General features: G+C 29.8%; 2 protein-coding genes across 2 annotated transcripts; both read right to left on the reverse strand.

Annotated features, from left to right (window-relative positions):
- Positions 1–237: 237 nt before the first annotated feature.
- On the reverse strand, positions 238–1,589 carry LOC124918135 (60S ribosomal protein L23-like). Its single transcript, XM_047458360.1, has 4 exons — positions 1,577–1,589; positions 1,203–1,487; positions 506–547; positions 238–411 (listed from the first exon to the last, which is right to left on the reverse strand). The coding sequence occupies exons 1-4, from the start codon at positions 1,587–1,589 to the stop codon at positions 329–331; spliced, it is 423 nt and encodes a 140-aa protein (XP_047314316.1). The 3' UTR covers positions 238–328.
- Positions 1,590–4,615: 3,026 nt separating this feature from the next.
- On the reverse strand, positions 4,616–5,683 carry LOC124918134 (RNA polymerase II C-terminal domain phosphatase-like 4). The gene has a single exon (XM_047458359.1). It carries the CDS (start codon positions 5,681–5,683, stop codon positions 4,616–4,618), a length of 1,068 nt encoding a protein of 355 aa, XP_047314315.1.
- Positions 5,684–12,657: the final 6,974 nt, after the last annotated feature.

Raw genomic sequence — 12,657 nt, forward strand, 5'->3', positions numbered from 1 at the left:
GGAGAAATTAAGAGGCTAACTATGGGCCTTGATAAGAACACAAAAACTCTTTGCGGCTTTTGCTTTGTCCTGTAAGAATTGTTGACATTATATATATTGGTATTAGATATAAACCCTTTAACAATCTGCTTTATTTATTCTCCATTTTCTTGACTAGATGTTTTACATATTTGAATAACATGTTTGGTATTACCCAAAATTGAAAGCACTCACATACATCAAAATTGCGTATCACAAGAATTGAAAGGGTATATGATTCTAATCTCAGTTGTGAATCAAAAAACAAAATTGACAAGTTTTTTAAAAGCAAAAGAGTCCCCCGACTTTATCAGACAATAGCATTGACAACACTTGCAATTCTGGGCCATAAATCAGCACATTCCTTCCCAATTAGACCAGTAATGGCAGAACCTGGTTTTTTTTACCATCAAACAAATAATGGTGATTGAATGAATGAGGCATAAAGATGATATAGTAATTTAACACATTTTGAGACATTTTTTACCTTTCATTTCTCCCTTAGGATTCACTATCACACCAACATTATCTGCATAGTAACAACATATTTATCAACCAAGATATTTACATATTACAATCAACAAATTTCATATATAAAAAAATTGTGTTGTGATTGTTCAAAATGGAGAAGACCAAGAAGTAGGGAAGACTGTGAACGCAAATAAGTGAGTATAGTGTATCTAAATACATCATTCATCATACCATAAACTTTATTCATTATCCTTAATACTCTTTCTTTAATATCTTAGTGGGTATATACAATACCCAAATACCCTTAAAAACCAATACTAAAGAAAAACTATTTCTAAATCCTCAACATTGAGAGTTTGTCATACAAAAGTGAATTGCAGTGAAGAAGGGGGTTAAAGGCATTGTGATGATGAAGTGAGATATGACAATCAACCAAAAAGTCAAATTGTACACTAACTAAATGGCACTTTGATTGTCAAAACAGATATCTAATTATGATGAGCTTTGTTTGGTTAAGTTGTTTACTTGTGGAAATAGGCATGTTTTTCAAATTGTTTGATTTGCCCTAGTTGTAATCAAATAAGGGATTTTTTCAATCAGATCGTAAAAAGAGTGGGTTCTTCAGTCTAACTGTTCTAGTAAAGAATAACAAAGAATTGGTTAAACAAGTAACACGTTATAACACAAAACAAAATCAGAATCTACTAAATCACCTTCAAAATACATGAACACTCCATCCTTTCGGCGCCAGGGCTTGCGTTGTCTAACAATGACAGCAGGCATGACCTTCTTTCTCAACTCAGGTTTCCCTTTCTTCACCGTCACCATAACCATATCTCCCACACAAGCAGACAACAATCGATTCAAACGACCCTTGATCCCCTTCACTGATATGATGTAGAGATTCTTCGCGCCGATATTGTTGGCACAGTTGACCGTAGCCGCCACAAGAAGACCCAGTGACATGCGGAACTTGTTTCCCGCCGATCCTCCGCAACCTGAAACACGTTGTTTTTCAACATTGAATTACTATCAAGTATCAAACATGTAGTTAATAGAGAATTGTATAGAAGATGAAAACACTAACCTCGCTTCGACATTTTGGCAGCTTCAGAATACAAAGACAATGTAAAATTAGGGTTTTAAAGTATTTATATGAGAACCCTAAATTTAGGGTTCGTGGCCGGAGAATATTTACCAAATGCGAGAAATACCAAAGGTGAGAAATATCAAATGCGAGAAATACCAAATGCGAGAAATACATTTCTCGTAATTGAGCACCAAATGCGAGAAATATCAAATGCGAGAAATACATTTCTCATAATTGAGCAACAAATGCGAGAAATATCAAATTCGAGAAATACATTTCTCGTAATTGAGCACCAAATGCGAGAAATACCAAATACGAGAAATACATTTCTCGTAATTGAGCGGTAAAATAGACGCGCAAAGGGTATTAAAGACTTTTCACAGGGCAAAAAGGCCCTTTTTGCGAACTTTATCAGTCGTGGGCCTTTTTGGAATTAGACATCTTATGAAGGCCATTTCATCAAATTTCCCTATATAAATTGACCTGCATGGCAAAATTTAAATGTACATTCTTGAAAATATATTTTTTAAAAAGGTTTTATCACAATTTCAAGAATTGCAGAAAATGAAGCAGTATAATTCACGCATTTATGCATCAAACAATATTACTATTTATTAAATGTATTAAACTAGAGAAGAATAAGAACTACGATTTGTTTAATTAGGAGAATACCACCAAAATTGTAACCGTATTTATCAAGGTTTTATGCATTATTTAACTTTTATATAAAAAAAACTAAAAAAATTAACCAGATACTTGAGAGGATGAACTAGGATCACTGCCATAATCTTGTTCGTCGGTTAAATCTTGCTGGTCCTCATCTGGGTATCTGAGATTGATGGGTACATACCTACGGATTGAATTTTCATGATACACTTTCCGCCGGCGATGACAACGAGGACAGATAGGCGGTGGCGGCGGGGAGGCGGAGGCGAGGGAGGCGGCGGCGGGGAGCAACCTCAACCGCATCCGGTTTGTTGAGAAATAAAGGGTAATTAGTTCGGCGACTCCATTCCATAAATAATTAACAGCAGGGGCGGAGCCAAGTACAAGCCGGCCCGGGCTGTAGCCCGGGTAGCCCTAAATATCATGTATGTATTTTATTAATAACGACATTAAATTACCGTCGTTATTGATTATTTCTCGTCGCTGAAAGACACTATTGACATTGACAGTAAACTTAGTTTATTTTGTTTGTTTATTTAATATTATTATAAAACTAGCCCAGATAGATTTTTTTGATAAAAAAATAGTCCGGGTAGGTTTCAAATCCTGGCTCCGCCCCTGATTAGCTGCTATTATTTCACTCTCCTTCTTCTCTTTGAATCATGTCCAAAAGTAGCACCCTTACGACCGCTCTTACCCTTACTATTACGGCCACTACCATTCCGCCAGACCATTTCTTGAAAATCTTGTATAAATAGCAAATCAAGAATTGGCAATATATATATATACCAATTTTACACACCAAGTTGTAAGAAGTTGTCAAATTTATTCATTAAGTATCAAAATTCTATTTATATATACTAATTTGTCAAAAAGTGTCAAATTTATATAAAATAACAGAAAAATTAAACAGAGTTTAAAATTTTGCCCCAACTCTTTATTTTTTTTTCTAATTTTTCCTCTTAATCTATAATATGAGTAATCTATTTTTTCTGAAATCTCTATAATGTTCACGAACATCATTTTTATAGCTCTGATTGTAGTTGAAATTAAAATGGATCTGATAGAGTATGAGCTACTGCAATGAAGATTAAATTATGAAATAATAAACTAATCATCTATAAAGATCTTTACTTTCTCAATTTTTTCCGAAAAATTACAGAACTAGCTATGTCGAAGTCAGATAATAATATTGTGACGGAATAACAACCAGGTGACCGAAAAACTGTGACGGCGGTGAAGGTGGCGAAACAGTCGATGAAGTGTTCGAGATGCGATTCTCCAAACACGAAATTATGTTACTACAACAACTACGGCCTCGCACATCCGAGGCATTTCTGCAAGACTTGTGAAGGTACGAAACAAAAGGTGGGGCCCTCCGTAGTGTACGGATCGGCGACGATGTCAGAAAAACATGAAAATGAAATCCTGATCTAGGCTTTCAAACAGAGCTCATGTCAGAAAAACAGGAAAATGAAATCCTGATCTAGGCTTACAAACGAAGCTGATACCAAAGATTTCGGTGGTTCTTCATCAGATATGATTAATGGTGAGTTAAAATTCTTCCAATGGCATTAATGGGATCCCACCTTCTATTGATTTTGCTTTTTATTTCATAATAATTACTCATATTAAATTCATTTGATAATAATTACTCATATTAAAGATGAAGAGATGAAGAGAACAATGAGAAGAAAAATGAAGAGATAATGGGTAAAGAGAGAGAAAAAAATGGTTAAAGAAAAATTTGAATGTTTTGTTTGAATGAAAATAATTAAAGTAATATAAATTAAAAAAATATATATATAGGTGGAATTTACATGTGACAAATTTTTAACTCCGTTTAATTTTCCGTTGTTTTAAATAAATTTGACACTTTTTGACAAGTTAGTATATATATATAAATAGAAATTTGATACTTAATGAGTAAATTTGACACATTCTTACAACTTGGTGTATAAAATTGACATTCTTCCCATATATATATATTGTATGAGTTTTTCTAATAATTTATTTTTATAAAATAAATTATAATATCGTGAAAAAATGGGATTCATTTAAAATTTAAAGTATATGCTTTAGATTAAATAATAAGAAAATAAATATTTAGTTTTGTTAATGAGAAGATTAAAACATGCTTTTATTCATATATATATATATATATATATATATATATATATATATATATATATATATATATATATATATATATATATATATATATATATATATATATATATATATATAAATAATTTCTTAAGTCACAATATATATAAATTTCAAAGAAAAAAAATAAAAATAAAGATGTAAAGCATTTGCTTTTACAATGATAAAAATTAAAATTGAATCAAACCATTATGAGAGGTACATTTATTTTTTCATACCCTGATTTTCTACAGTTTGAATATCAAAGAACTTAGAGATTACATGATTAGGTTTTAAGTAATACTCTCTTGCACACTTGATTTCGTGCCTAACATCATTCTCATGAATATAAATCCTCTCACAATCGAAGAAACTTCTATGAAGGTTCTTTAGTGTCAACAACATAATCAACAACTCTACATCGTCGCCATTAACGTAATTAATGGAGTCTTCCGTTGACTCGGTCTTTTTCTTATCATTTTGCCAATAATAGTAAGGTTTAATTTGTATCACATTATCCTTATGTTTTGGCCAAACAGATTCTTTGTCGTCCACAATCACCACCGCCTTCTCTTCCCCTCCGAGCACGACGTCAAGATTCTTCTCGCCTTTGGTTGTGCAGTCATCCCTCGAAATAACCCTCCAATCAAAAAGGGCCTCGTCCCGATCAAACATATTCGCAAAGGCATTTGCGTACGATTGACTTCCCAACGTGTAAATATAAAGCTCGAACAATTTGCTCACTTCTTCTAAGAAGTAGGTCACGAATGGTCTTATCTTCGCTAAGATCTTCCTCTTCTTAAAAGTAACGATTCCTTTTTCTGAGAGGGATTTGGAGTCCCTAGTGTGGTCTTCCTTTAAGAAATCGTCGAATGAGATGGTATGAATTAAAGTATTGTCAAGATCGAGGATGAGAGAAAGCTTCTTCTTTTCGATGAGGTTTGTCCGATAATTAGTGCAACGGAAAAGGAAAAACTCCTTTTTGGTTAGAGAGAAATCGTCCAATACATATTTAAGTGGTATCATTTCATCAGCGTAGTTGGTCATTGTTGATGAATTTGAAGAAAGTTGATAACCGCAAACGAAACAGAGGCCTCCCACGTTGACTCGATGATCGCATGAGTGCTTCAAATCTTTATCAAAGTGGCGTCTTTTCAAACCCCTCGTCGACTTGTTTATGCGATTTTTGAGATCTCTCGGTGGTGTATGATCTTCAACCGCCAAAACTAAGGCCGTTGAAAACGGAATAGGTGCATGATCATCATGAAAAGTCGAGGTCATCGAATGAGCCATCGATCGTTACTAGAGGAGTAGGAAAGAAACGAAATAGGTAGATGATTCTCAACAATCACAACTGAGAGAGAGGCTTGAAACTAATTATGTTAATAAACATTATTAAAATCTGGATAATATAGTATTCTTATAATAAGCCAAGTCAAGTTTATAAAAAAACAAACATAAATTATAGCCAAAAATATATTAATTAAAAAACAAAACTAACAATTTAATCTATATTTTTGGCTGACTTAGCAATTATGAATATGATTTATAAAAATCATTTTTAACTTATTTACTTAATAAAAAAAATGAATTTTTTGTTTATAAATCAAATTAAAATTAATTAATTAAAATATTCACTAATTAATATTGCATGATATTAGTGAAAAAATTACTTGTGAATTAAAAATCAGTAAATGAACCCTATAATTTGCAGTCTAGCCATTTATTTTTAAAAACTAATTTCATTTTTCTATAATAGAAAATAGATTGCTATTCAAAATCTAAAATTTGAATTTTTTGATTTGTAAGATATATATATATATTATTTTAATTGATAAGATATATATTAATTTGAATTTGTTATTGATAGAATTTTTGTTTAAGAAATATTTTACTCTTTTATCTTTTCGATAAAAATAAATTAGAATAGAGTAATTGATTAAGCTATTGTAAAATATAATATTTTTATATATTTGTTTTTTTGTTATAAATTAAAAGAATAACTAATACCTATTTATTTATTTATTTATTTATATATATACATATTTTAATATAAATAATATAAAGCTCTAAACTTATATCTAATTATCCTAATTCTAATATTTAATAACAAATTTCATAACAATCTCTAACAATATCCTTAAATAATAATTCAAAAGTGGTAACTAGAACATTGATCAACGACTATAATGAATTTTTTGTTTTATTTCGGCCTACACCAACAGTTAATTTTCTTTATTGTATATATTTAAAATAAAATAAAAATATCCAATGAGAGAACTAAGTCTCAAAAATCGGTTTTTATCTGATTTGTTTTCTCAAAATTATTTAAGCATAAAAAAGGAATAAAAAAATATTAATCAAATCTTGGTTTCTCTTTTATTCATTTGAGGAATAAAAGTGATTACTGATTACTAATCACTAATCAAGAACTCTCCTAACTAAGTGAATTTAATCCTAATAATTAACAAGAATCAATATGAGATAATCTAATAATTTTAAAAGAGTTTTGATAGGATATTCTTTAAGTTTTCCAATTAAATACTCAAAATCAAAACTAAGTTGATTAAAATCTATAGAATTTAAGTGTTCATTTGTAAGCTTCTAAACACTACAAAAACATGGACAATTAGCGACACTTTTTACTGACAGGTTTTTCGACGGATAAATCATTTGCGACGGATATTCAATTATTAAAATAAAGTTTGCAAATTAGCTCGTCGGTAAGTATCCGATAAGTATCCGATGACTATTCAATCGGTCAGAAAATATTTGTGACGGATATTCTGACGTATGTTCAATATAAATACAATACCCTGTAAGTAATTTTCGAGTATCATAACATGATGCCCAATCACTATCTGAAAACGCTATAACTATAAATCATTATTAGATGAATAAAATATTCTTAGAGATGGTGTTTTTTTCAGATATTTAACAACCTGAATTGCAGTATCAAAATGAGACTGATAAGGCTTATTAATCTATTGATTGAGTTGCTGAACAGAATAAGCAATATTAGGTCTTGTAAATTTCAAATACAATAATTTGTCTACTAGTTGTCTATATTTTTAAGAATCAACAAGAACGTCACCTTTAGGATCATTTAAAAGGTTTACACCTTTAGGATCATTTAAAAGTTTTACACCTTTATTCATTGGTGTAAGAGTTGGTTTAGCTCCAATTAAACCAAGATCAAAAACTAAATCCAAGATATATTTCCTTTGGTTTAAATAAATAACATTATCATTATGTATAATTTAAATACCTAAGAAAAATTTAGCCTTACCTAAATCTTTGATTTGAAACTTATCATGTATAATCCGTTTTATATCCTCAATTTGTTGCAATGAATTTCATGCTAAAAGAATATTATCAACATACATTAATAAACAGACAATATCATTCTCATCTATTTTAATGAAAAAGACAATGATCATTTTCTGATTTTACAAAATCAATGTCATTGAGAATGGTTGAAATATGTAAATGTCATTGCCTTGATAATTGTTTTAAACCATACAAATTCTTGTTTAGTTTGCATACCTATTTTGGAAAACAAAATTTAAAACATTTTGGTATCTTCATATATAAATCTTCATCAAGATTGTCATGTAAAAAAGTATTATTCACATTAATTTGATGTAAATGGCATATTTTTGTTGCCGTTAAATCAAACAATAATCTTATAGTCACATTCTTGGCCACTAGTTCATAGACTTGATGAAAATCAATTACATCCTTTTGATTATAACATTTTGCAATCAATTTGGCTTTAAATTTATTAACACTTCCATCAGCATTTAACTTTGTTTTATAGATCCATTTACATCCAATGGCCATTTTACCATTTGGTAAATCAGTCAAAGTCCATATTTGATTTTTATAGAGAGCAATTAACTCTTCATTCATTGTTTTTACCCATTTTGGGTTTAAAATAGCTTGTTTATAAGTTATTGGTTTAGAGAATTGGTAAATATTTCCAAGAAAATTAGTATAATCAATATCTTTGCAAGTTGAAACAAACAGATAAGAAGGTGAAATCATTTTTTTGTTTAACATTTGTTTTAACTTGATTTGCTACATAATCTTTCATCAAACAAGTGGATTAGTGAATCTAGAACTTTTATTGAAGTATCATCATTTTTTTTCTTTTTGAACATTTAAAGGTACACTTTCATGTTCAGAATTTTCAGATTGATCATTAGATTCTAGATTAACAGGATTATGTTGTAAATCATGTTCAAAATTTTGTATTTGAACTTTCGATTCCAAATTAATAGAATTATGTTGTAAATCACACTCTAGAATATAATGTTCATCAAATTTAAGGTCGTGATTATCTAAATCTAGTTATCATGATTTGTAAAATCTTATTTTTCATCAAAGAAACACGGTACATCATGTAACTTACCCCCTTTTACAATATTTTCATCATGCTCAACCTTTTTTGAAAAAGGAAAATTTTTCTCATGAAATATAACATGTCTAGAAACATAAACATTACCTTCATTAATGTAATAAAATGTATAAATTTTTTTATTTAAAGGATAACCAACGAAAACACATTTATTAGCTCTATTTGAGAATTTTGACTTGTTTGGAAAAACATTTATAACATAGCATAGACAACCAAATACTCTAAAAGAATCATAATCTGGTTTATTTCCACATAAAATCTCAATTGATGTTTTTCCATTTAAAATGTTTGTAGAAATTATGTTAATAATATAAGCTGCTGTCAATAACGAAAAAGGCCAAAATTATAAATTCAGTTCCATTATCTGATCGAATAGTTTTGATACCAATTTCAAATTGATTTTTTATCATTTAAAAAAAACTTTAAAGTTTATCAAACACAAACACTTTACTAGAGATTTGAAATATACATGTACACTTAGAATAGTCATCAGCAATTGTAAACATACAAGGTGTGTTCAAAATAGACTCTTTTCGATATGGTCCCCATAAATCAACATGAATAAGTTCAAAAATTATTTGTGTTTTAGATTCATTTCTTGTAAATGGTTAATCTTTGCATTTTTGCAAGTGAACAAGTATTGCATTAAAAATTTTCATTTAAACAATCTGGAAATGCAAGTTTGATAACACTATAAGAAGGATGTCCTAATTGTTTATGAATCAAAATATAATCAACAACATTATTAGAAAAATTATTACCAACAGAATCATCATCATTACAAGAAAACAAACTATTTTCAGTGAAATACGAATTTCCAATCATTTTTCTCGTAATCACTTTGAACCTTTTCTTAAGGTCCTGCAAATAACACACTGATTCTGAGAAAACACAATCCATTTTGTTTTCTTTGGCTAATTTAGAAACTGTAATTAAAAAATATTTAAAACAAGATGCATACAATACATCTTTAAGTTTCAATCCATTAGATACTTCAACAGTTCATATATCAGTTATATTCCTACAAGATCCATCAGCTAAGTACATAATTTTAGGTGTTATTGCAAATATGACATAGGCTCTTGAATCAATAAGTCATATATCTGTCATACTGATTTGTTCATTCATGCTAAAATTATAATCAAATAGATTAAATGAAAATAGATTTGATAAAAAATACTTACATGTAGAGGAAGTAGAGCCACCTCCTTTAGTCTTAATGTCCCTCATATATTCTTCAGAAACTGCTTATACATCTTGAACTCTTCCATTGTCATATCATAAACATCTTCAAGATTAGCTGCAACATGTGCATTCACATTTTGATATATATTCTTCTTCTTTCCATGATTATCCCTTGGTTGTTTCCACCAATCCGAATATCCTATAAACTTAAAACATCCTTTCTTAATATGTCCCTTTCCTCCACAATGTGAACAAATATATTTATTTTTGTCAACATTTTGACTTTCCTTCTTTGTAAAATCTTTTTTATAACCATTGCTATTTCTTGATATGGTATTTTTGTCTAGATTTCTTTTCAACATTTTATAACATAATGAATGATTTGTACACATTTGTCCATGGATTATGCATGAGGATCTGATCCTTTATATACTCATACCTCTCATCGACGCCCATCAATAATTGCAACAGTTTCAGTTCTTCATCGTCCCGAAGCATCTAAGCCTCAAGAAAACATCCATCATAGTCAATTCGAACTCTCTTACACCTGCATTTTTTAAGTTGTTTTAGTCCTAACATTTCGTCCCAAAACAACCTGACCTTTGAATAATATTCTTCTAGATCTAAATTGCCTTGTTGAACAAAACTGATATCTCTTTGTAATTCATACCTTCTGGTCCGTTATTACCTTCATATCAAAATTGAACCTCTAACCACAATTCGCAACTAGTTTTTTTTTATTGAAACCTTCTCCCAATCTTTGGCTCTATCGTGTTCATTATCCAAGCTCTAACTATAGAGCATCAATAATACTCCATTTTTCATGCTCATCACTTTCTTTCGGCTAAGGATATGATCCATAGATGAAACCACTTTTAATCTTCGCCTGAAGTTAGGGGTGAGCATAATATGGGTTTACCCAAACCCAACCCTAACCCAAATCCAAAATATTAATTTGAGTTGGTTAATATGGGTTGGGTTGAGTATGGGTTGGGTTGAGTATGGGTTGAGTTTAATTTGGGTTGGATTAGGGTTACCCAAATTACCCAAATTATATAAATTTAGTTAAATTCTCTATTATTAATCCAATATAAACTAATCATCTTCCAACTTTAAGTCGAACACGTTTTTGACATGTTTAACATATTTTTCATACGTTTAACATGTTTTGCACAACATCTAACACGTTTTTAATATTTTTAACACGTTTCACTTATAACATGTTTTTCACACGTTTAACACGTTTTCACACGTTTAACACGTTTTTCATACGTTTAACACGTTTTTCACACGTTTTCACATTTTTGACACGTTTTCACGTTTTGACACGTTTAACCGTTTTCACGTTTTTGACACGTTTAACAAGTTTTTGACATGTTTAACACATTTGCACACTAATAACACGTTTTTTAAGTTTTGTCACGATGAACACGTTTTTGACATTTTAATACGAGTAACGCGTTTTTGACAAGGGTTTAATACGCTTTTTGACACGTTAACACGTTTTTTTAACCATATTAACCACGTGTAACCTGTTTTGGTTAAGTTTCAACATGATTTTCTATGTTTGGCACGTTTAACACATTTTTGATAAGTTTAACACGATTTTCACGTTTTTGGCACGTTTAACACGTTTTTGACATTTTAACACGTTTTTTATATGTTAACACGTTTTTCACACATTTAACACATTTTTAATATTTTTATCACGTTTCCACACTTAAAACATGTTTTTCACACGTTTAACACGTTTTTACGTTTTTTGACACGTTTAACAAGTTTTTGACATGTTTAACACGTTTTTATACTAATAACACGTTTAACACGTTTTTTGACAAATTAAACACGTTTTTTTTTTTACGTTTTTGGCACGTTTAACACGTTTTTAACATAACTAACATGTTAACACAATTTTTGATAAGTTTAACACGGTTTCACGTTTTTTGGCACGTTTAACACGTTTTTTTATATGTTTAACACGTTTCACACGTTTAACACGTGTTTCATACATTTAACACGTGTTTACACACATTTAATATGTTTTCACGTTTTTGGCATGTTAAACACGTTTTTGACATATTTGACACGTTTTCACACATTAACACATTTTCACATTTTGGTACGTTTAATACGTTTTTGACATGTTTAACATGTTTTTCACGTTTTTCACATCTTAACACGTTTAACATGTTTGTAACAATGTTTAATACGTTGTAACATGTTTAAACACATTTTTCAATTTTTGGCACGTTTAACCGTTTTTGACATTTTAAACACGTTTTACAAATTTAACATATTTTTGACATGTTTAACATACTTTTTTTGCACGTTAACACGTTTTGATAAGTTTTAACACGTTTTTGTCACGTTTAACACGTTTTGGCTTTTTTGATACGATTTAATATGTTTTCACCGGTTTGACATTAAACGATGGTGAAAACCGTATTTTAATAGTGTCAAAAATATGAAAAACATGTTAAACGTGTCAAAAACGTGTTAAACGTATCAAAACTGTTGCCAAAAACGAGGAAAACGTGTTAAACGTGCCAAAAACGTGGAATATGTGTCAAAACGTGTTAAACGTGCCAAAAATGTGAAAAATGTGTGAAACATATTAAACATGTTACAAACGTGTTAAATGTGTTAATAATGTAAAAACGTG

Source organism: Impatiens glandulifera, unplaced genomic scaffold (genome assembly GCF_907164915.1).
Source record: "Impatiens glandulifera unplaced genomic scaffold, dImpGla2.1, whole genome shotgun sequence".
Lineage (NCBI taxonomy): Eukaryota > Viridiplantae > Streptophyta > Magnoliopsida > Ericales > Balsaminaceae > Impatiens > Impatiens glandulifera.